The sequence below is a fragment of the Eptatretus burgeri genome, chromosome 11 (genome assembly GCF_056783735.1).
Source record: "Eptatretus burgeri isolate ZD-2024b chromosome 11, Ebu_testis_v1, whole genome shotgun sequence".
NCBI classification, from domain to species: Eukaryota; Metazoa; Chordata; class Myxini; order Myxiniformes; family Myxinidae; genus Eptatretus; species Eptatretus burgeri.
In genome coordinates this window covers 72,984,360-73,010,446 of record NC_140971.1, presented here as the reverse complement: position 1 = coordinate 73,010,446, position 26,087 = coordinate 72,984,360, and the positions used below count along the sequence as shown (strand labels likewise).

General features: G+C 44.6%; 1 protein-coding gene and 1 pseudogene across 1 annotated transcript in view; both read left to right on the top strand.

Annotated features, from left to right (window-relative positions):
• LOC147017366 (uncharacterized) overlaps positions 1–25,449 on the top strand; it is a 117,295-nt gene extending 91,846 nt beyond the window's left edge. Inside the window, exons 17-22 of the mRNA XM_085847715.1 lie at positions 5,006–5,127; positions 8,985–9,044; positions 9,317–9,387; positions 9,884–9,918; positions 15,307–15,556; positions 15,664–25,449. Of these exons, the coding sequence (XP_085703841.1) occupies positions 5,006–5,127; positions 8,985–9,044; positions 9,317–9,387; positions 9,884–9,918; positions 15,307–15,556; positions 15,664–15,893 (768 nt within the window). The 3' untranslated portion in view covers positions 15,894–25,449. The remainder of the gene's footprint in view (positions 1–5,005; positions 5,128–8,984; positions 9,045–9,316; positions 9,388–9,883; positions 9,919–15,306; positions 15,557–15,663) is intronic.
• Positions 5,226–6,577, top strand: LOC147017367 (uncharacterized; annotated as a pseudogene).
• Positions 25,450–26,087: the final 638 nt, after the last annotated feature.

Here is a 26,087-nt window from a genome sequence, read left to right as displayed (position 1 = left end):
GGAATCCTCCGGAGCTCCTTCGTCATGGCCTTTTTGATGGCCTCCGCATCAGGAAATCCGGTCCCCTTGATCACCCCTTTTAGCTTGGGGAATAGGAAAAAAAAATCACAAGGGGCCAAGTCTGGCGAATACGTGGGTTGTTCCAGAGTTGGCACGTTCCTCTCCACCAGAAACTGTTGGATGCTCAGGGCACTGTGAGCAGGGGCGTTGTCATGGTGGAGCACCCAGGCATTGTTCTCCCACAGATCCTTCCTCTTGTCCCGGACTGCTCTCATGAGGTGCCGGAGGATCTCCTTGTACACGTATTGATTCACTGTTTGATCCCATGGTAGAAAATGGAAGTGGACAATGCCCTTGATGTCAAAAAATACGATGAGCATCACCTTGACCTTAGATTTTGACATCCTTGATTTCTTTGGTCTTGGTGATGCCGGACTTTTCCACTGACGACTCTGCCGTTTGGTCTCGGGATCTTGTTCGAATATCCACGATTCATCACCAGTAATGACTCTCCCGAGCAGGTCTGGATCGTCCTTGAGGCACTCACTAATGTCCTGACAGACAGTGACTCTTCGATTCTGGTCCTCGGACAACAGCTTTGCGCATTTCGAGATTTTCAGTGTTGATGCTCCAGACAGTGTCCTTGTTGATGGAAAGTTCCTCAGCAATCATCCGCACCATGAGTCGATGACCTGTGCGCACCATCTGCTTCAGATGCTCAATGCTGTCCGCCGTTCTGCTCGTTGAAGGTCTTCCAGACCGTGGATCGTCCTCAACCTCCTCCCGTCGCTCTTTGAACCACTTGTGCCATTCAAATGCACATGTACATGCCATCGTTTCTTCCCCGTAGACTTGTTGTAATATTGCAAAGGATTCGGAAGGTGTTTTTCCAACCTTGGCAAGAAACTTCAGATTGGCTCTCTGCTCACGACTCATAGTGCGATGACTCAGCCTAGACAACGTGTAAAGCACGACCTGTAAAAAAATCACACAATGAGCACATAACAGCCACCCATCACCAATCATATATATTGCTGGAATGTTGCGAAGGACTGTGACGCAACCCGTTCAATCAAGTTGTGTTAGTGGAGTATACAGCAGGCTCAGTCCTGTTACTTTTTCGACGGACCTCGTGTGTGTGTGTGTGTGTGTGTGTGTGTGTGTGTGTGTGTGTGTGTGTGTGTGTGTGTGTGTGTGTGTGTGTGTGTGTGTGTGTGTGTGTGTGTGTGTGTGTATTTTGTTGCGTCCACGGGTACCGAGACACCAGCTTGTCACTCGGGGATTATTCCCCGGTTGTCCTCGGTAGAGCCGGACCTGGGGCCACCGCTCACAATTAACGTTATGGTATGGTGGGTTGTTTGAGAACCACGAACGCCACCCAGTCAACCACGAGTTCCAGTGTCCACCGTCTAATTATTCCGTTTAACTAGAGGTCACGTGGTTACGTGAGCGGGGAGCGGGGAGCATGCCCTCGGCAAAGCACCAATGTTATCTCGATTAGATTTTAATTCGGGCGGCCGAGCGTTTTAACCGCTGGTGCGTGCCGACTATTTTTGGTCAAATCTGTGGTAATTACCTCCCAGTCTATCTCGGTTTGGACAATGCTAGACCAATGGAAGGAAAGGACAAACACGGACAGGTTGGAAATCGACAAATGATTTCTTAATAATTAAATAAATAAATAATAAGAACTTTTTTTCTGAGGTAAATAAAGAATAAATTTCAAAGCAAAATCAAACAAAATGCTCAGAAAGAGACAGAGCAGATGCTTATCAGGGGTTGACCGACAGCTAAACACAGACAAGGGTACCCAACAGATCATTCAGGGGGTGGGGGGGGGGGGAAGAATCGTCTCGCTCACCAGAAAGTAATACTCCGTGAAGTGAAAACATCCTGAAATGTGTGCGTGCGTGTCACGTCCGTCGCCAGCACCCAGCCTTGCCATGCACCCTCTCGCCAACAGCCTTGAATGCCAGTCGACATCTGGAGGGCACCAAGATCGTCTGTCGCTTGTTTAGACCCTGGTGTTCTTGGTGACCGACCCATTCCTCACTCGCCGTCGGCGCTGCTCACACCCACACATGCACCACACACTCGCTTGCTCACTTGCGGGCTTGCACACTTCCTCTCTGGTTCACTTATTCCCTCACATGCTTCAACTCTCACTTTCTTTCTTGTTCTCTTCTTTCTCTCGCCCTTTTACTTCTCTCGCCTCCGCTTTCCTCCTCAGAACGGACCTCCAATTCGTTTTATATCTGTGGGCCGTCTCGGCGGCACAATCTGCCCCAAGCACACCTCACCCCACTTGCGCACGGTTACCATGATGACCCATGGACTCTCAAAAAAGGTGGGCGGCGGAGCTCGCGAAAGAACGTTGCTGAGGAAAAATAAGGGCGGGCTTCAGTGCTCGCGAAAGAAATGCTGAGGAAAAATGAGGGCGCGCGTCAGTGCTCGCGAAAGAAATGCATGAGGAAAAATGGGGGCAGGCGTCAGAGCTCGCGAAAGAAATGTGTGTAAACGTGTCTGTCGTAAAGAAAAAAAGCTTCCCATAAGAGAGGGGATCCATTCTTTACCCTTCTCAACACTTCACATTTAAGATTCCATTAGACATGGGGATGGGGCTAATCTGAACATGCATTTAAGGAAATAACTGTCTGAGGACCTGGATGTGTGGATGCATTCATCAGACCGGATTCTGAAATCTGTAACAATATATAAATTTATATATATATATATATACATATATATATACACACACACACACACACACACACACACACACACACACACACACACACACACACACACACACACACACACACACACACACACACACACACACACACACACATCGGGAAATTGGTAGATATGCTCTGGAAAATCCTCTTTTCCTTATTGCAGATGACTTCACATGGTGTCATACAGTACTCTATCCCACTGCAGAGCAGACTGCATCTGAATCACTCTCTGCTGACCTGGAATTGATTAGATGCTGGTGGAACACATCTTTGAATTCTGATAAATCTCATTGTCTCACACTTTTGTTCTGGAAGGATCATCAAATTAATCCACCAGTCTATTTCCATGGTCAGCCACTGTAAGAGGTTCATATCTTGAACTTCTCGGCTTCTCCATCAGCCATGACCTCTTGTTGGCCAATCACATTGCAAAGATGGCTTCCAAAGCCAGCCTCAGACTGGCAACCTTCATCCAAGTCTTTCCTTGGGAAATCAGACGTACTCGCAGTCTACAATCAAATAACTGACCAAATACAGCACTGGCTTATCAGGAGGAACCCAAATAGACAAATATGGAGTCATCAGGAGGAACCTAGATAGGATTCAGATTTTGGCTGCTACTCCTTCAGCTTCAAACCCATCCAGGTGCAGCCAGATGAACCTTACAAAGACTATTTGTAAGATTCACCCCTCCGACAAAAACAAAGAAAGAAAGGAGTAATGGAGGACAAAAAGAAACCACACACCACACACCACACACCACACACACACTCTATTGTCCAGAAATACATTACTACTTCTTACCATACCACCACAGAATATACACAGGAATCAACCAGCACACAAATCAATACACATAGGCGAGTGGCCAAATAAGGTTTTGCGTGGCATACCCCTACCCAAGGTAGAACAAGTCACAACCTATTTTTTCTTGAAGAGGAATGTTTGGGGAGTTAGAAATCATGGTTGTGAACCTGAGATCATTGCACAACATTTTGAAAATCACGTTTACATATGTCCCACTGCAGATCGCAAAAATGGATTTAATCGCCACAGATTTTGGCTCATATTGGCTCATATATTTGTTAATACTGGTGCTACAAACACAAATTTGGTACCAAAATGTGTGGAATAATGACATATATCTGTAAAATAACATTTGTGATGTAACAAAGGCTTTTGTGTGACCTGCAGGCAAAAATCGTGGTATTTTACTCAACAAATCAACTTTGGGTTTACCAATAAATATCAACTAAACAATTAATTTCTTCATAAGTATTTGAGTTGTATTACTACATATTACATCAAAATAACCCTCTATCATTCTCCTTTTTAGAAATATAACTCATAAAGATAAATCGGTTGAATTAATAGAGTTATTACCGAAACCATATGTCACCCCCCCTAAAAGTAACCGACATTGATTAATTTATAATACATGTATATGCATAAACCAAACAAGAATGATTTTAAATCCAGTTGCAGAAAATCAATTTTGAGCTTGATTGCCTTTTTCTAAAACTACTGATATAAACTTAGCTTTAATATACTCTGCGTGACATGTTGGGGTGGGTGTGTTTGAGAAAGGAACTGATGCAGAGTATCAGAAGTAATTTTACTTTTATGCAGTAAGTGAAATACGATTTCACCGTTTCAGAACCATTTTATTTACTTTTTTTGTACCATGCACCTCATATGGTCTTTGAGATAATGTAAGCCGAATATCACGTTACTCGAGCGCAGAACAAAGTCGAAGATAGCGCGACACGAAACCACAAACTCGGAAATAATATATAAGATTTCAGATGCTTGTGCTGACAATTGATCTGCAATTATGGATCTGGAACCACCTGTTGTGAAGTGTCGTAAAATTGACACTGACCACTGCATCATATGCTTTAAACCCCTCAACTCTAGAAAGCAAGAAGTTGTAAAGAACCCAATATTTAATGGTTTGAGTGCAATCTTCAAAGCAAGTCAAATCAGAAAAGATGACGTTTACGAAAGTATCTGGCCTTTGCAACAAGACATATTGAGTCTTGATTTGAAAGTATCATTCCACAAATCGTGTCGGGCCAAGTATACCAGCAAGTCAAATATCTCCACATCCAACCCCAGTGAGAGTGACCAGCAACCATGCACGTCTGCGGCGACAGAACACACAAGAATCAGCAGAAATGAAACAGCTGGGTTTGACATCAGGACTAACTGCTTCATTTGTGGAAAATCCAACACTTCTAAAAACAAGCTTACACCGGTATCTACAGGAACTGGACAGTCCACCAGAGAAAAAGTTCTGGCAGCAGCTGACAAAAGACAAGACAATAAAATACACATGCGCATGCTTGCCTTTTCCAGATTTGTTCGCCTATGATGCCAAGTACCACAGGTTATGCTATTCACACTATTTTTCATAAAGGAACATCACTGCTGCAATTCTTAAATCAGGAGAGGAAACAATGGGTACATTACATGATGAAGCTTTTGATGAACTGAAATGTTATCTGGAACAAACTGTGTTCTCCAAAACTAAGACAGTGACAACCCTCGTTCATCTGAAAGATGAATACGTTGGATATTTGGTTTCACTGGGTACCACGAATGCAGAACAGTATAAAACTTGGAAGTTGAAGGAGCGATTAACTAAATATTATGGTGACCAAATAGTCTAACATTTAATAGCCACACTGACATCATATGCTCTTCTTCTGTGACCTTATGTGATGCCCTGAGAAAAGCCACGATTCTGAAGAGCATGACTGATGAACCAGAATATGAAGACATCCCGTCTGATGTACCATCAGCCACAGAGAGTGAAATGCATACTATGCATGCTGCAGCTGGTATCCTGAGGAAGCACATGGCTGATATCGAGCATGTTGGAAATATGTATGCACCTGTCGAGAAAACAGATATTCAGCACTGTGCAGAATTTGTTCCTAATACACTCTACGACTTTATTCAGTGGTGCACCAGTGAGAAATCACACACAAATGTAACCAGCTGTAGTGATGAAGGTGTTATGAAGAACAACCTGAGGACGATCGCCATCTGTCACAATATAATATCACAGAGCCGTCGAGTGTACTCCACAATAACGCTTGGTTTAGCCTTGCAGGTGCATCATGAATTGGGAAGCAAGCATCTCATTGACATGCTTCATGAATTAGGACGCTGTGTGTCCTATGATAAGGTGAGACATTTCCTCACGTCTGTGGCTGTTGATCAAACTGCATCGGAGGATATTTACATCCCCAAAGTTCTTCAAAACCTACGCTGCACCAACGATGACTGTAGGCAGAGCAGAACATGTCATTGTATCTGTGCAGGACTGACCTGCACTGAATTCTGCTCGTGTAGTGCAGATGATTGTCCAAATGTTGATGATTCTGTTGTCTTTGACGACAGCACTGATGAAGAGCGTGACTGAACTTTTAAATGTATTACATGTATTACTTCATGTAATAAGTGTTACAATGCATGTTATGAATTCATTATCGTCATGTATGAAATAGCTTATATCTATAAAAGTCACTTTCACAATTGTGTCAGAATCTTGAGTCAATTCTTCATATTGCATATCTGCTTCGGGATTTCTATCGGTCAGCATTAGTGGGGCGACATATGATTTCAGTTATAACCATATCATTTCGGTGACAATTGTATCATTAGATATATTTTTCAAAGGGTAAATAAACTTGGATTATGTTGATGTAACAAGTATGACTGCAAGTCCAATATTTTTGAAGTAATTAATGTTTTTGTTGATATTTATTGGTAAACCCGAAGCTGATTTGTTGAGTAAAATTCCACTATTTTTGCCTGTAGGTCACACAAAAGCCTTTGTTGCATCACAAATGGCTTTTGCAGATATATATATATATATATATATATATATATATATATATATATATATATATATATATATATATATATATATATATATATATATATATATATCATTTCACACATTTTGGTACCAAATTTGTGTTTGTAGCACCAGTATTAACAAATATATGAGCCAAAATCTGTGGCGATTAAATCCATTTTTGCAGTCTGCAGTGGTACATATGTAAACGTGATTTTCAAAATGTTGTGCAATGATCTCAGGTTCACAACCATGATTTTCTAACTCTCCAAACAGCCCTCTTCAAGAAAAAATAGGTTGTTACTTGTTCTACCGTGGGTAGGGGTTTCTCTCAATTTTAGGCCCCTTTTTTAATTTGGCCACTAGCCTTACAGGCCCTCCAGTTATAATGAAGTTCCCTTTCGCTTAAACACTAATGACACACTTCCGGTTTGATTAATTAATTAAATATTTGTTTTAATATAAATAATATATTTTTTAAAAAACGTTTAAATTGCAAAAAACAAACAAGGCCTTTGGCTATAGCTCATTGGAGTACTGCTCTCCTCTATGGGTTTGTGCCTCAGCATCGCATCTGTCTCCTCAATTCTGTAGAATCCAAAGCTCTCCGTTTTTGGAATCACCAGTGATCAGGCCGAAGCACAATATGTGTTGTTTACAGATCACAGGCAGGTTTGTGATCTCTGTTTTCTCCCTCCTCTTGCCCAATATTTCTCCCCCTACCCTCTCTGTCCTCTGACCCTCCCCAGCAATACAAGGATGCTTGCCTTATTCCAGTAACCCTTTCCTCATTAAAATTACAAATTCCAGACCTCACTTCACAAATTACAAATTCCAGACCTCGCTTCACTGCACACCTCACTTCTTTATTCCTCACATCCCCTGTCTGTGAAACCACCTTTTTCCAAAAGGCGATTTTTTTTTTTTTCCAACTCTTCCCTCCCAGGCTTCAACAGACAGTGCACTGGCGCACCTCACATCATCCCATCTCCTGACCCATGATCTTTATTGCCCCCATTAACCCTCCCTAACCAAACTCTTTCCAGTGGATTTCAGTGTTTCCTCCACTTGTTTTTTCTGCTTCTATTTCCCTTTCTTGTTTATTTCTTCCCTTGCTGGTTATCCCCAATTGTTGCCTGCTATGACGCTGTCAATTTAACCCTGTTCTTCCATGGTGCACTCTTGTATAAAAATAAATACATAATTGTACTTTACATTGATTACAATGATAACAATGAACAACTAGAGGGGCACTCAGTAGAGTGCATACTTCTTCCACGTCATGCCTGATCCATGAGAACGTATCGGGCCCAATACATTTTTGAAATATCATTCTATATATCGTTTTTGGCCCTATTTCTCAATGGTGAAGAATCACTTTAGAAATTAAATAATTCTCGTATCCAGATCCGGATTCAGATCTTCACCAAAATCAAATCAATTCGTCCTTGCCAGACACCCAACCTGTCCACCAAGTTTCATCTCAATCCGTCCACAACTTGTTGAGATATCATGCTATATATTGGTTTAGCCCTATTTCTCAATGGTGAAGAAATTCTCGTAAAAATTTCTAGTAGCTGGATCTACAAAATTTCATCTCGATCTGTCCACAACTTTTTGTGATATCCTGCAAACAAAGGGGTGAAAACATAACCTCCTTCATCTTCGGTGGCAGAGGTAAACATGTATGGAAGATAGGATGTTAACCTGATTTCCCTGTATTATGAGCCAGGCATTAATGTGACGATGCTAACTGGCAAATCCTTAAAACATAAGCGTCAAGCATTCTGCAAGCCTGGTGTTGGCTCAGTGGTTAGGGTGGCGGCTTGGGATCCTAGGGTCCTGAGTTCAAGCCCCGTCGGCTGCTGAATTAATACACCAGGGGGTTGACTCAGCCTGTCATCCTTCCGAGGTCGGCGAAATGAGTACCAGTTCCAGTGTGTGTACTGGTAGAGGGGCACTGCATCAGCGACACAGTTGCGCTTCAAGAAATGATAGCTACCCCGACCATACGACCAAAAAAAAGCATTCTGCATATTGATTCGGTGCGACTGTAGATTCTGACTCTTAAGTGGTTGGAGTTGAGTGATTGTTCTTGTGTTGTTACACACCCCTTTACAAACTCTTACACACCCCTTTACGCTATCCTCTCACGTATTTATCTCTTCCATCTACTGTCTCGTCTACTATAGATGCAGAAACTAAAAGAGCAACAATAACTGATACGCACCTCCTTCACACTTCCTCCACTTCATCACACCTGCACCTCATTCGCCCTGAGTTGCACCTTCCATTCACGCACCAAAGACACCCCCAGATTTCTTCCCTCCTCCCCCCTCCGAAGAGATTGTGTTGTGTTGGTCCGTCAACTGTGCCAGTTACCAAGAGGCTGCTTACACCTCAACTGCTTTTGTTTTTGAACTCTCCAGCTTCCTCGGGTTTGTGTGTGTGATGGCGCCTGTATTGTTTGCATAAGTTAAGATTGCAGACGTTTAGATCAGGTTATCTCTACACTGTCTTCTTTTGTAAATTATAACTATTTTATTTTGCCACACCCACAAATCCTTGCTTTCCCCTGCTGTACATATTGTAATAAAACCTTTTATTGTGCCACATGACCTTTCCTCACCCTCGCTTGTAATAAATGAACCCAGCCCGTTTCGTCTTATCCTTCATTGGTCCAGCATGGTCTGCACATTCGTTTTTCCAGGAAGTTTTGCCTCACCGAATTTGCTCTTGTTCGCCAGCGCACACTCACTGTATCGCTCTACAGTCATCTAGGTATGCGCTGAGGGCACAAGGCCCACATTGGTTTGGCCATCCATAGGAAAGGTATCACACATAGTGTAACCCTGCTGGGATTGGCAGTACCAATTGGTGTTCGTGGTTGCTTAGCAACCTGCCGGTGCGCGGAGTTATCTGTGCCCGGCGGCCACAGGAACGGGCGTCCGGGAGGGACCCGAGTGCTTCCCCTCATGGTGAGCCTCAAACCCCCGAGTCCGTAACAATACTCTTTAAGGATAGTCTGAGTTGGTAAAATCCAGATATAATTAATTGTTAATGCAAATTCAGTGTGGGAAATGTATCTGTTCAATAATACCACACCACTTTAGATGAAAATTAGACCATAACACTAACAGCAACTTTTAACTGCAGCCAACAAAAGTAGGTGATTTATAATTGGTTTTTTTGGGGGGGGGCGGGGGGGTTCCCCAAGTATTGTTTTTGTAACTTTTCACTATAATTCACAATTGAATTATTTATTTTGCAGACTGAGATCCAAAGAAACAGAAAATGGAAGATAAACACAAGGTAAGTTTTTATCTTACACCATTGAAATGCACTTTTTTTGTTAATCACGTCATTGACGTGCACTTTACTCCGTGTGCCAGGTGCAAATTCCGGGACACACTCACGACTTCCAGGGACGTAAGAATGATCATACACACACACATATATATATATATATATATATGTATGTATACACACACCAGGACCACGACATTCAGTGGGGATACGTTCCGGGAAGACCCCAGCGAATGTTTAAACGGTGAATGTGGGGGGATAAGTTCCGGGGATTTCCAAATCCGCGAGTGTCGGGAAAAATTGCGAGTGTTTTCTCATTGTTACAATGGAAATAAGGGAGATAACGTTATCGGTTTGCAGCGGTTCCTGATTCAAAGGGGAAAGTTTTTAAAGTTTAAAATGTTTTCGACCACGATTTCAGCTTCATTAAAGAAGCTTACAAATAATATAACAACACCAGGTACCATTTACAATTTATTGAAGAATGCATTTTAAAGTCTTTTAACCATACCGTACTGTACTGTGAAATGAAAAAAAATAATAACCACAGCACACGTAACTTTGCAAAATGATGAAGATGAGGATGAAGATGCACCGTTCAGGTATGTGGGATGGCCAGGAGCATTGTCAACCAGCAGGAGTACCTTGAATGAAAGGTTCTTTCCTGCCAGGTACCTCTCGACCTGAGGAATGAAACGGGTATGGATCTAGTCCATAAAAAGCTCAGACGTCACCCACGCCTTTCTGTTCGCCCTCCAGTACACGGGCAGCGCCTGCTTGTTTTTTGTTCTTCAGCACATGTGGGTTCAGGGAATGGTAGAACATCATGGGCTTTACCATGAAGTCCCCTTCGGCGTTTGATAATTAAATAAGGCCATTAATTATCTTCAAAAGGAGTGTTGAAATTGACCCAAACATCCAATGTTCACTCGTGCACGACCTTGGAGTTCCCTTCGTATGCACGCAAAGTTTGTGGCCGCAAGGTCTCATGGTTTTGAAGTTATGGAAGACGGACAGATGGACTATCTGACTGATGGAAGGACACACTGCCATTCATTAGTATAGATATATATCAAAAGGTATGCACACTCAACTCTGAGCTGTCCAGCCTCAGTTCGAATCTCCACCCAGCTCCAAGCTGTATTTATTTTATTTACTGCCTACAGAATGCATGCACAATCCACTTCATCAAATATATAAAGCTTATATTTATTGCTGGTGGAGCATGCTTACAGAGTGCAAGCAGATAGTGGGGTGAATCCTCAGTGCAAAAAAAAAATAAAAATACTGGAGAGTTCATAAAACATCTTTTCCCACACAGTCTTGAGAAAGAACACGAGGAGGATCTTTTCAACTCTTTCCTTGCATTTCCAAGCATGATCTATATTTCCTACGAGCCACGATTTTGTCTGAATCTCGATATTCCCCAACGCTGATAGCATGAGTTGCAAAGGTGATTGGTTGAGAGGGTGTAAAATGGCATAAGATTTTGTCCAATTACTGCTAAAATGTTGTTTTGTTTTTTTTTGAAGCGCGACAAGGTGATTTGTGTTATACAGTATTCAAGTATATAATTAATTTGAAAGAAAATGAAGTTTTAAAGGCTGTAGAAAAAACCAAACAAGCTTTGTTCTAAAGATTACCGCTGTTGATGCAGCGTCTTTGGCCCCCACCTTTTGTATCATGTCGGCCTGGTGTTTGCTTAACAGTTAAGGTGGCTGGCTTAATATCGAGGGTCTTGAGTTCAAGCACCTGTCAGGCCGTTGAATAACACCAGGCAGGGTTCACACAACCAACAATCCTTCCGAGGTCAGCAAATTGAGTACCAGCATGCTGGCAATGGGGTATTGCATCAGTGGCCCAGCTACACCCCCGGAATATGATGCAGCCAAGCAGCCATAGGCTGCATACAAATAAACAATGCAATATGTGAAATTACGTAATTTTTCGTACCTGTTTGTGTCCTTAATGGAGTTCTTAAAAACATGAAGTTTCCTGTTTGGAATGATTTTCGATTTTGTTTGACTGCCAGACAGACTAAAACATTTACCCTGCTCCTCTGTGCGCATGCATGATCAGGACAAGATTCTGTACAATTTGTCAAATCGGAGGTAAAGTACTGCTAAACTGCAGGTTTGTGTTCCGATTCATGTTCTAGTGTTCAAAATATATTGTTACAAATTTGGAATTCAATTGCACACAACATACAGGTTCCCTTAGTCAGCGATGTTGATAAGTGCATGTTCCCGAGATAGCTCACCTTCCATTGTTTAAATGTTTTGAAATCGATTAGATGCGCTGCGGATCGATTTAATAGTTTGGGAGCGAACAATGGAGACGTCCCTCCCCCTCTTCTGCGAAGAGGAAGAAGAACCCTGCGGTGACGTCACCAACTCCCTCCCACCCGTAGTTGAGCGGGGGGGGGGGTGGATCACGAGGGCATGAGTCACGCCGGGTGCGGGGGGAGGGGTGCAAAGGATAAAGAGGACATCTTTTCTTTGTTCAAAAAGAGTCCCGAAAGAGTTCCTGGGAGTCCCGTGGTAGGGCTGAGTTTGTGAAGAGTCCCGTTCTGAGTCCCGTGTGCAGAGTTCGTGTGCTGAGTCCCGTAGGAGGAGTAAGCTTTTGCTTAGGAGAGAGCAGTCGTTCAGCAGCCGTCGGGTCCTGCTTGGCTTGCTTGGCTTGAGGCCTTTGGAAGCTTTTTGCTTCGGCTGGCTCAGTGAGCTTCGGCTGCTGCTTTGTCTTGGAAGGAACTTGAGCGGTTGTTCGGCTCGAGCTGCGAGTGGAGGCTTCTTCCTCTTCTTCCTCTTCTTCCTCTTCTTCTTGGTTCGTGGAGCTTTTCGTTCTCCATTTTGTTTCCCGGCTTGGTGCGACGCATTGGCCTCTTCTTGGAGTTGGATCCTCGGGGAAGCGACGATCGACAGGAAGGATCGGCGCCTCATCTCACCGGCACGTGTTGAGAAGCGCGGGAGGATTCGCGGGAGCTCGGGAAGGATCGCGGCGATTGGATCCAGCTTGCTCTCGCTGGAGCCCGGGTCCGGACAAGTTGAAGACCACACGAGGTGGAAAGGTTCGAGTCAAGCTCTGAGTTTCAGCTCACCTGTCCTCCGAGCTGGAGCTCGTGATTGAAGGCCTCAGCCACAGTTTCTTGTGTGTGCGTGTGTGTGTGTGTGTGTGTGTGTGTGTGTGTGTGTGTGTGTGTGTGTGTGTGTGTGTGTGTGTGTGTGTGTGTGTGTGTGTGTGTGTGTGTGTGTGTGTGTGCGTGTGTGGGTGCGTACGTGTGTCCGTGGGCCCGTCTAATAAGTGGGAACTGCTGTTAAGTGTAAATGACTGTACATAATAAGTCGACGGTTGTAGTTCTTTTGTTGCTTGTATAATTGCATACGTGTTTTGCCTTATTTAATTGTATACGTGTTTTATTATAATAAATGTCCTTGTGTGAATGTAAACCTGCTCGTTTCGTCCATTTCCTCATTGACTGAACATTTTGTGTGTTGGGAGTTAGAAAGCCGTTGGTTTGCCGTAATAGGGGGACATTTGGACCGACGGTTCTTGGCGATTACGCCGCTCGGAATCGCGCACGGACAAGCTCGCCTCGGCAGTTTGTTCCGTACGAGATCCGTCGAGGGCGGAATACCCCGGTAGTTGGATCACGTGGGTATTTAGGTACATTGAAGATTGGCAACCGACCCTACCCCACGTGATCTGCCGATTGGCGTATTTCGGTTCTTGTACAAGGACCCGTCGCTCGGACTTATCCAGGCGGCGATCTATATTCCGGGCGATTGGTCGGGCCGACTCGACTTGGGGCTCCGTTCAGAGCGGTCGGTTGGCGGCTGACCCCCTGCCGTAACAATATCATTCAATTGAAATTAAGTCGTTCATCGATCGTAGACTGACATCTGTACACAGACAGAGTGAACCAATTGCTTAATCCCTCTTTGTGCTATGTGTGGAGTATTAAGCCCCATATATTGGATAAAGCTTATTGTAAAAGAGCTTTCTTTATTTTATTAAGTAAATTATGTTTTTGTTCTGCAAGCAGTGAAATCAACAAAGTAAATCAAGAATGAGTGATCAGAATGAGCTCAAAATTTTAAAGTTTTCAGGTATAGTAATTCTTCATGCAAAAAGGTCAAAAGTTAGCAAGTAAAACTAGTGTTTGTGTTATAATTTAACCAGACTCTGTGGTGTAATCGTTAGAGCGTCCGCTCTGAGTCTGGGAGATCGGCGCTTCAAACCCCGGCCGAGTTGTGCCAAAGACTTTAAAAATGATACGTGCTGCTTGACATTCAGCATTTAAAAGGATAGAGCATGGACAATCCCCATTGCTTGACATCCAGAGGGAGGAGAAAATTCCTCCTTTGGAAATGTCCCACTGAGTGTGGTGAGAAAGGCTATGTGAGAATTATGACGTCACTCGTACCAGATTATTTTGGTACTTCCCTGTTTACCTTCACAAACAGCAGATTTGAAGTCAGGTACCTCCTGCAGTCTACCCGTGATGCCGCTGCACCTCTTGTGCACCCAAAAGTTGCAGGATTTGCAAAATATTGAATTGCTACCTACACCTTTTCTGCAGACAGCACTTGGCCACTTCCCTTCCGCATCTCTGCGACATCGTATTGTAGAATTGTTACAAAGTTGCTTCCATTGCTGTGAAATACTCAATCAACAAACTTGTATGTCGCTTGCGTGGGGATGGGTGATGGATACTAGAGTTGGTGCAGTGGGCCTAATGGCCTCCTCCTGTGCTAAAGTCCCTTGATGTGTAATTATATGAAAAGAAAATCTTTCACATATATTTTAAGTAGAAATTGTAAATGTACGAAATGTTAAACGGTGTCGGATCAGAAATGAGTAAACAATATCCAGATGATGTAGATATTTATCGTTCATTTGTTCATGAGATGGAAGCAAACTTCTAACCATTCAGATACCAGCATCTTTGCCACCAAGAAAGTGCTAAACATTTATATGGGTGTGTTCCGTCAGTGAGTGGTTCTAAAGTTATGTATTGGATTTCTGCACGTAGGATGCACCCCAGTATCTGTTTGCAGATACAGTTTATCCTTCCTTGCTCTTTTGTTCAGTGTACTGAACGTTTCCATTTTCACTATACCATTACCACGATTCCAAGAAAGTCCATTCACGATATTTAAGAGGTTAGATGAGGATGGGAATCTTGCAACCACCTTACTCTGTCACTAATTTCAAGTAATTTGCATTGTTTGACTTACTGGAGTTATTTTTGGAGTTTTTTTACATTCAAGTGTTCAGTGCTTGATTGTGTGGTGCGGTGTGTGTGTGGGATTGTGTTTTCTTTGTATTACTGCCATGACTTAATTTGTAATAGTGAGATATTTTCATTGTTCTAATTTTTTGGCTCGTTTTCAGAACGATAAGCAAGAATGGTATATTCCACCTTGCAAACTTCCCCTGCCATATCATGTATATGGAAAGACCTTTGGAGTTGAGCAAACTTTTCTCAAGGATTTGAAAACACAGCTTGGCATTGAAAAAATTGAGCTTCAAGCAGAACACGTGAAATCTCCTCCTATGAAAAAAGATCTGCCTCTCCTCTTGTTCTGTGTCAATGCAACACGCATTGGCACTGACGCTGAGGCTGCACTTCAGTTGTTTCCCGGTAAGCGATCATTTATGTCTTAATATTCGAACATCAAAAAGCTGGAATGTATCAAAGGTTGATATTGCAAAGGAAACACGCAATGACATGATTTCTCTGTTAAACAGATCATCAAGCAATCCTGGTCGTGATGAACCACCGCCCTCCACAGGTCTTCAAATCAGATCCCCACAGTTCCACCCACGTATCACGAAGCAACATTTTGAATGTAATTGACTGTTTTTTCTTTCAGTCAAACGGACTATACAGCTGTGAGCAAAACAAGAAAGCTACAAGAGACGTAGCAAATATCATCAGTAACTTTCTTGCAAATATGTACCAATTTCTTTTAGATTAAAATTAAAAATTGAGATCTTGTAATAGAAATACGTTTTGTTTTGCTTTGTTGATACTTGTCGTTCATAACAAAGGCTAAAATTGGAAGTGCTTCCATAAACAAAATTTTGAATTCTACAACTTAGTCAAAACAAATAATTATTTTGCAGCTTGTGTGTTATCCACTTAAGCAAATTTTTATCGATACATTTTGTAACTCTGACATTCTTTTTGCTTTCCATAAACCTTTCGACAAAACATTTTCTAAGTTTGGATGGAAACGTACTGTTGCGGTTCTGCAAAAACCGCCATGCCTCCAAGGCAATGGCGCACAACAAACAGTGATCCCAAGGCAGTTATTTCAATAGTATGTGTATTATTTATCCTTTCCAAATGTCTAGTGGGTAAAGGAGAAAGATGCATTGCATGGGACTCCTTCAATTAGACTTCTTTGACCTTCAATCTTTACATTCTTTCACCCTGACTTGTGTGGGACTCCTTCAGTTAGACTTCTTAGTCCTCTTTAATCTTCAAACCTTGCAGTTGTTCCACACATTTGCTACACCCCTTTCTTGCACACAAAACACGCAAGCAAATTAGTAGAGACTAAAAGTAGCCATGCAAGCGTGCCGCGAGTGCCTCATTTGCATTTGTGCCCCAATTTTCCATTCAAAACTGCATGCCAATTCTCAACTGCCATTTCACGTCGGACCTTTTATTCTGCTCAACAAATTATACCACGCTCACCACAACCACTTTATACGACTACTAAAAAATCCCCGCAACAACCCACGCTTACATTTTCCTTCACAATCTCACTCCAAGGAACATCAACCTCTTCCCCACAATGCCATGTTACAATCCTACCTCATTACAAATGTCACAATGTGCTCCTGCAACTCTACAACTGTCTCAACTGCCACATACTCATCCTACACTCACCACAGCCTTGAGGGACACTGAGGAGACAAAGTTCGGTATATTTTGGGGCATAACTTGAAGCAAGAACGTGTGCTGGAGCTCGTTTAAGGACCTACAGGTAGTGCAGGGATTTCCCTAAAATCATACATTTGAATATCATGTATATGGAAAGACCAGCGCACGTTCGGGTCCAGAGAGCACCTCCAAAAACCATGGCTCCATGTAAAGGTTGGAGCTGTTACTCGTGGTCCTGTTAGCGAGCGACTGAGCCGTTTTTCACCTTCGGGGCCTGGCGGGGCATTGCTATGACCACTACGGACCAATAGGGAAGCTCAATTTTATTAAGAGACTCTTTTTATCCGATGTTTGGCTCCTCCCCTCATCCGTGGCTCATAAACGGAATGGACGTGGCTCATTTCGAGAGAATATCGCCAGGTCGCAGCAGTATCAATGGGGACACAGCTGGAGAGTATCTCCGGGGACAGAGCTGAGCTGAAGACGCTGTCGTGGCAGTTTTGGCCACATTAAGACAGAAAACCCTGCAGTTCAATTTAAGCTGTTTATTCAGTAGTGAATATCAGACAGAATCGTGTGAGGAAGCCTAGCCTGGAGCAATATCTTAGGCAGAAACTTAACTTCTACATAGGATATAGCATATATATATATATATATATATGTATATATATGTGATCTCACCAGGGTGTGTTTAACACTTCAAAGGAAATTAACTGAACAAAGAGAGGCCTCTTGGAGAAACAACAGATGGAACTTTGTCAGGTTAAAATCACAAACACAGCATGAAAACGGTCTGTTATCGGAGCTTGCGTATTGCCCCGGTGAAAGAGTATTTGATTTCTTGCTGCTGGCCCAGATGGTCAGCAGTCAGATAAGGTTTTACAAGGTTTTTACGACTTCAGAGAATATGTGTATTCTGCCTCCAACTAGCTTTCCCAGCATATATTTATTAAATTCTTTCTCAAAGCATTAACTGAACCTAAATGGCATTTTACCTCATTATAAATTCAATGAACAATTCAGTTTCCACAACGCCAGTAGTGCAGCAGCATAGCAAACCTGTTGTGCATTTTGTGATACAAGCACCAAATTTGGCACAAATGTACATTAATATGTTGCGAACATTTTCAGATATTGGGCCACTTGAAATTCTCTCTTTATGTCCGCCATATTGGATTTCAAAATGGCCGCTGAAATGAGAGCGAGAGAAGACCCTTCAGAGTTTAGGCTTTATTCCATTTGATTGGAGCCGCTTCTGCGGGCACACCAGGAAATACAGGTTCAGCTAGGAGTACATAAGCAGTAACGTATACATGTGCAATTAATCATCGCAGACTAAATCCGCGTAAGCACGGAGTTCGATATAATCTCCATTCTCACCAGTCAATGAGCACCTTCAGTCAATGAGCACCAAGTGAACAGCCAATGTAAATGGCAATGCCCCGGGGACAATCACCCCGTGCCGCGGAGACCTCCCCTTATACGCGAGACGCACAACATGTGATCCCGCGTCATGTCCCTCAATTCACCTCAATTCACCACATTCTCCCCACCTTTAAAATGCAACTAGGGGCCCAACTTACACACCATGATTGCTTTAGCACTATCGGAGTATACATTTCAAGCAACGTGGACTAATAGGTCTACAGAAGCATACATGCCAAGCAGTGATTATTTTGAGTTGTAGGAGCATGGAAATGAGCATCGATATATGATATAATGAGCATATAGGAGCATGAGCAGCGAGAATGCCGATAATCCCCTTTACAGATTGAGTCGTCGAGGGGGCCTTATTCGTCGACCTCTCCGGGAGTAAATGGCAGTTTCACTTGAGGGAGGCTCCCGATCCTCTTGGTGAGCCTCGACTTGTGCCGGGGATGACTCCTCGATCGCTCTCGGGTGGAACGCGGCAGCCCCGTCGCCCGGTGAAGTTCCTGGGGGGGAACACCTGGGGAGGGGATGTCAGAAGGAGGAGTGCCAGAAGGTGGTGTACCTGCGGGAGGAGTACCTGAGGGAGCCAGATGGCGAACCGACACAGTGGTCTCCCTGCCATCCGGGAGCCTGACATGAGCATACTCTGGATTAGTGTCAATGAGTTCGACCCCCTCCACCAGGGGTTCATACTTGCTTTGTTGTACCGGGCGTTTCATGAACACTGTTCCGGGATGGGTCAGCCAGTTGGGCACCGTTTGACCGTCAACATAACGTCGCTGGTGAGTAAACATTCGTTCGTGAGGAGTTGCATTAGTGGACGTGCAGAGCAAAGAGCGTATGGAATTCAGAGCGTCGGGAAGAGTAACCTCCCACCGCTCGGGGCCCAGTCCTCTTGATTTCAACGCCAGAGTTACGGCTTTCCAAATAACCCCGTTATACCGTTCCACCTGCCCGTTACCCTGTGGGTTGTAACCCGTCGTTCGACTAGTTGCTATGCCGAGCTCTAGTAGGAATTGTTTTGGCCCGGCCGACATGAAACACGGCCCTCTGTCTGAATGTATGTACGAAGGTTTCCCAAACATAGCGAAGAGGTCAGAGAGACATCTCACGACAGTGCCCGAGGTCATATCCGAGCACGGAAATGCGAAAGGGAACCTTGAATATTCATCAACAACGGTGAATATGTATCTGTTCTCTGTCTCGGTCGGCAGGGGCCCATTGAAGTCGATGTTTAGTCTCTCGAAGGGGGAAGTGGCCTTGATCAGTCTGCCAGATGCCGCGCCATAGAATCTGGGTTTTAGTTCAGCACAAACAGGGCATGAAGCATTCATTTGTTTAATATCTTCAACAGAATAGGGAAGATTTTGTCTGCGCACGAAATGTGCCATTCTGGTTACCCCTGGGTGGCAGAGAGACACGTGTAGGTCTTGCAAAGCCTGACTGATTGTTGCCGAACTGTAGACCCGAGAGAAGGTATCTGCAGCAGGGTTTTCCTTCCCGGGCCGGTAAACAATGTCGTAACTGTAGCAAGCTAGGTCTATCCGCCATCTCATAATTTTTTCATTCTTAATTTTCCCGTTATTTTTCCCATCAAACATGAATGCCACGGATCGTTGGTCCGTAACGAGCGTGAAGTGGTTTCCCAGTAAATAATGTCTCCATTTCCGCAGCGCTTCGACGATGGCGTACGCTTCCTTCTCTATCGCTGAGTGTCTCTGCTCGCTTCCAGAGAGAGTTCTCGAGAAGAACGCGACGGGTCTCCCAGACTGATTAAGCGTAGCAGCTATGGCGTGATCTGAAGCGTCGGTTTCCACCACGAAGGGCACCGAGCTATCGATCGATAAAACCATGGCATTACTGATATCGTCTTTGAGGTTGTGGAAAGCTGTCACAACAGCGGCATCTGGTGGAAAGTTTTTGCAATGCACTAGGGGATGTATTTTCTCGGAGTATTGCGAAATCCATCTCGCATAGTAAGCGAACATGCCGATCACCCGGCGCATTGTCTGCAAGTCCTGAGGTGGTGGTAGCTCACGGAGCAGGCGCAATCGTTCAGGATCAGGCTTAATTGTGCCGTCGGCTATCGTGTAGCCGAGATGGTCAATTGACCTTGCCGAGAATACGCATTTCTCGTAGTTGAGAGTCAGATTATATTTTCTATCAATGCTCAAGAATCTGTCCAGATTCCTATCATGTTCCCCCTGATCCCTACCGCACACTGTGACATTGTCCACGTAAACAAAAGTGTCTTTGAGGTTTTCATCTGAGATGATGTCGTCCATAACCCGTTGGAAGCAAGCTACCCCATTCGTGACACCGAAAGGTATTCTCCTGAATTGGTAGAGGCGCCTCCCTGCCTGGAATGCGGTGTAAGGTTTGTCTTCCTCTCGGATGGGAATTTGATGATAGGCGCTTCGCAAGTCGATGGTGCTGAATACTTTATAATTGGCCACGCGTTCGACCATCTCGTCTATGCGCGGCAGGGGGTAGGCATCGAGTTGGGTAAAGCGATTGACCGTTTGGGGATAATCGACAACCATTCGTTTCTTATGGTTCTGACTGATGGTTACTAACACCTGTGCGCGCCATGGCGAATCGCTCGGTTCTATAATTCCCTCCTCCAGTAATCGCTTGGTTTCCGAAGTGATGAAATTCATGTCAGCAGTGGTATATCGCCGCGATTTAATCGCTATCGGTTTGCAGACCGGCGACAAGTTAGCGAACAGCTGGGGGGACGTCACCTCCGCGGTGGTCAACGCATTTAAAATTAGATGAGGCTTGCTTCCTCCAAAGGGTATTTCAATGCTCGTGTGCTGCTTGAGGACATTATGACCCAGAATTACGTCTGCGCACAAATCACGAAGCACCAGTACCCTTACATCCCGATGCGTGTACCCTTTTACGTCCAATTCAACATTGCAGTACCCTCATACGCGGGATTGTAGTGAGGTGGCGGCCATGCATACCGTATTGTCTGTCGGGTGGATTATCCATTTCCTGCCTTTTACTAGCGAGCTGTTGACGAAAGTTTCAGAGCTACCGGTATCAATCAGTGCCTCAGCCATATGCCCGTTAATTCGTACGTTGATGATAGCCTTGGATAGATTCCCCGGGGAGGCTGCAGTTAATTTATTTTGCGAGTAGAGAGCCGCAGAAGTGGGTTTATTTCTCCTTAGAGTAGATTTACATACCCTGGCATAATGCCCTTTCTTGTCGCAATTCATGCATGTGGCATCTCTGGCGGGACATTTTTGACGAGGGTGCCTTTTGTACCCACAAAAGAAGCATTTACCAACCGGAGCAGTTGCTGAGGAATTTGACGTGGCCTGGGTATCCGGCTCCTCGGGTGTTTCTCCATCCCCTATGTCTGGCTGTGTCTGTGCCAGTGGGGTTCCTTGGGTTCCCATCGTAGCAGCGTTCATTAGCAGCATCGGTGTCCCAAATGACTCAGATTGCTGCTGAGCCGTATCCATCGCTCGTGCCTGATCGACTACCTTGTCAAGAGTGGGTTGCGCTTTCTCTAGTAAGCGTTGCCGTATGTGGGCTGATCTGAGTCCTTGGATGAATGCCTCCCGTGTCGCTTCCTTTCGGTGTTCCTCGGCGCTTACGGCCCGGAAGCTGCCGTCTTTTCCCAGCTGATTCAGAGCTTGCAGGAACTGATCGATTGTCTTGCAGGAACTGATCGACTGATCGATTGATCGATCAAATGGAATAAAGCCTTAACTCTGAAGGTTCTTCTCTCGCTCTCATTTCAATTTATTCCATTGACTGAAGCGGCTCCAATCAAATGGAATAAATTGAAATGAGAGCGAGAGAAGAACCTTCAGAGTTTAGGCTTTATTCCATTTGATTGGAGCCGCTTCTGCGGGCACACCAGGAAATACAGGTTCAGCTAGGAGTACATAAGCAGTAACGTATACATGTGCAATTAATCATCGCAGACTAAATCCGCGTAAGCACGGAGTTCGATATAATCTCCATTCTCACCAGTCAATGAGCACCAAGTGAACAGCCGATGTAAATGGCAATGCCCCGGGGACAATCACCCTGTGCCGCGGAGACCTCCCCTTATACGCGAGACGCACAACATGTGATCCCGCGTCATGTCCCTCAATTCACCTCAATTCACCACAGCCGCCACTTGAAATCTACATTTGCTATTATCTCTGGACGTAATGCAGCTATTGACTTGATTCTGGTATCTAAATGTATGTTTTTGGGGGCAAGGAATCCAATGGTACCATTTTCAACTTAATATTATCTACCACAGTCTGTTATATAATTTTATTTGGAAATTATCTTGGCAAATATTGGATTCAACACAATACTTTGAAAAGAATGTCTTAGTTCTGTAAATGTCTTGGGTATAATAATGACATGCTACATGGTCTAGTATTTGAGGCTAGGTGTACTGGTATCTGAGGCTCGGTATATACCGGTACTGAAGATACGTGTACATAAACAGTGTCTTGTTAACAAGTTCAGCTTTGCCTCAAGTACATGTATGTTGTTGACTCATCGTCATGTGCAGTCCCCTTCACACACAGAGGGCTGTGTACTGAACGGCAGCCTTTTTGCACTTGCAGCGCCTCACACACCCTTTCTTACACTTGCAAGAAACCAGCTCAATGCAGCTGTGAGCTGCCTCAGTTAGCCTGGTCCAGTAAGGTGTGTACTGTCCTTCTCCAGTCCTTGACCAACCCCAGTTGGTTGGTGGAGGGAGCTCTGGTGCTGGCAGCAGTATCTGACCCCATACATGTCCACCTTGATACACTGCCCTCTTGACATGTTCCTCCAGAGCTGCCTTTGTTGGAGGGATGAGCTGTACATTGTTCTTCCTTGCAAAGAGTTTCCTCCTGGCCTTGTCAATGTCTGTGCATTTGCTGGTTCGATCATACAACAGGATCACGAACCTCTCGATGATGTGCATTGCATCGTCTGGTATGTCACGAGGTTCAGAGGACAGCAGCAGCAGCGCCTCAGTGAGTTCTGGCAGTACCGTCCAGACTGCCCATGCAGTCTTCTTTCCATGTCTATGAAAACTAGACACAGTGTCGCATCCAGTTAGAGCGTGGAACATTGGCAGTGCACGAGCCTTCTCTCGTCCCAATCCAGCTGCTATTTCGTGTGCTGCTAGGTATCAGAAACTCTGGCCTGTTCCGAATGCCAGCCACAGTTTGTCTTCTGGCTGCAACTCCTGTGCCAGGGACACTGCCAGCACCACAACATCAGTGTCTACAGTCCGGATGAGTATTGCATGGTGTCCATGCTGGACTGCGTGAGATGCATGCAGCAACATCCGACTGTCAGCTTCTTCATGGTTACATGGGGCGAGTGAGGTCAGATCTGGCAGTAGTGGCTTGCTGAGCACTGCCTCTCCATCAGTAATGATGAGTTGCTTGTCCTCCTGGTCAAACCATTCCATGAGAGCTGCTGAGAGGAACCTGAACAGCTCGGTCTTGTTGCTGTCCACTCGTAGGAAGTTCTGCCAGTTTCCTGGTATGGCTGCGGCAGCCACCACACGTCTACGCACACCTTGTCCCCGCTTTTCACGTGTACTACCTTTCAGTGAATCAGCAAGGTAAGTATCCCTGACCAGATCCAGGCGTGAAACTGTTTGCAGCTTCGTGGACATATATGGGATGAAGATCTGTTGTGCATACTCTTCAAAGGTCTTTCATGCAGCCGGCTTCAGCATCTGGACGATGGCTGCTCCATCAAGCACAATACAGGTCGTGACAGGAGTCTCTGTCTTTGCGTCGGAGACTTCTTCCAAGCATGTGACAAGATCACTCTTGGTACCAGTGCAGAGGCTTCCACCATCAGACAATGCAGGAGGACATGCCTGATTCTCGTGACAAAAGAACTCCTCAAGGTTTCCAGCCCTCGTCTGGCAGCCAATGTATAGGCGTGCGAAGAGTTCACGGTCATTCTTGATGGAGGCGAGCTGTTGCTGACCTATGCTCTGGCTTCTTGGAGTGGAAGTGCTGAACACCTTCAGCTTGTTACGAGGAATGGGTGCGTCCACTGCCTTTGTTCTGTCCAACAGACGCTCTCTGGTGAAAGCCTCGAACTGCTCTTGGCCAATCCTCTTGGCATTCATCACGGTCTCCACAGCAGCAGGATCTGCAGGAACAGACTGTGATAGATAATATTAAGTTGAAAATGGTACCATTGGATTCCTTGCCCCCAAAAACATACATTTTGATAGCAGAATCAAGTCAATAGCTGCATTACGTCCAGAGATAATAGCAAATGTAGATTTCAAGTGGCGACCATTTTGAAATCCAATATGGCGGACAAAAAGAGACAATTTCAAGTGGCCCAATATCTGAAAATGTTCGCAACGTATTAATGTACATTTGTGCCAAATTTGGTGCTTGTATCACAAAATGCACAATTCTTTTGAATATTTGGGCTAAGTCGCCCCACTACAGAGCTCGCCAAACATCTGACCTCGCCGGGAAGACAGGTTGTGCAAGGACAAGCGTCGAATCAGCGTGACCAGGCGTGGGTTACACATTGCTGCTGCGAGCCGGGACCGCTTCCATTTCAATGTCGCTCATTTAGGCTGCATCCTGCAGCGACACTTACACATACAGACTCTCACATGATTTATTATTGGATCTTTTCTCTCACGCGTCTTTCTTCTACCATCTATCTCTCGTCGACTGTGGACGCAAAAGAGTAATCAACGCGGGCAAGCCCGACCAACTGTTCTTTTTAGAGCAAAACCCAAGTGAACGGAACTGACTTACACCTCACATTCTTCCTCTTGCACTATGCCACACCCCACATCACATTACACTTGCACCTCTCAAACATGCACCCTAGACACCCTCAGTATTTCTCCCTCCTCCCCTTTCCTAAGTGTTCTGAGTTGTGCAGGTCTGTCAGCCATGCCACGTATTGAGAGGTCGTTAGCCCAGAGAGATAGAAGCAGTTGAGGATTATCTCTAATTTTCCTTGGGTGTGTGTGCATGCGTACGCGTGCGAGATGGCGCCTGTCATAGCATAAGTTGAGACAGCGCAGCGTTATCCAGAATATTTTCTTATAGTCTTCTCCTTCTTTTGTAAATATTGCGTGTTTTTTGCCGCACCCCACAAATTCCTTGCTTTCCCTGCTGAACATTTACAATAAATCCCATTGCTGTGCCACATAACTTTCCTCACTCCTGGTTTAAATAAATGTGTTTGTTAGAAATATTCCCAGGTCGTTTTTGTCTTTTCCTCCATTGGTCTAGCATGGCCCACACCCTAGCTTACCTGGGACATTATTCCCCAATAATCTGTTAAATAGCCGGTACTTGGCAGCAAGACTTGGCTGCACTTGATCCAGTAGGTCACCTAAATAACACAAGTACGTACCAAGGGCATGATTTTCCCGATAAGGAGGTCTTGTGTCCTTAGGGTCCTCTGTCTAACAACCGTTTACCCAAGTCACGTGGTCAAGTTATTGGTGTTCACGGTCGATTAGCCCGCCACGACACGAAGTTATTCATGTGCGACGGCCTGCGATTCCCGGTGAGTCTGGAGAGGAACCTGAGACAGCCTCTCCCTCATGGTTCCTCCGCAACGCCGGGTCCATGACAGTACTATCCGTGCAGGACATTGCCTTGAATGAAGATGTTGTGGAATCTTGTGTGTTTATGCAGGATAAAAGGGTGCCGAATTTAAGTATACCTGAACATTCTATTCTTCTTAAGGATGAACACTTGGATCATCCTGATGGTAAAAAGAAAATTAATTGAATTCCAAACATGGGATAAAGGTCACTTTGGTATATCTTGTACAGTGATGGGGATTTAGCCTGACAGATCGAGATTGTCTGTGATACACACCAACA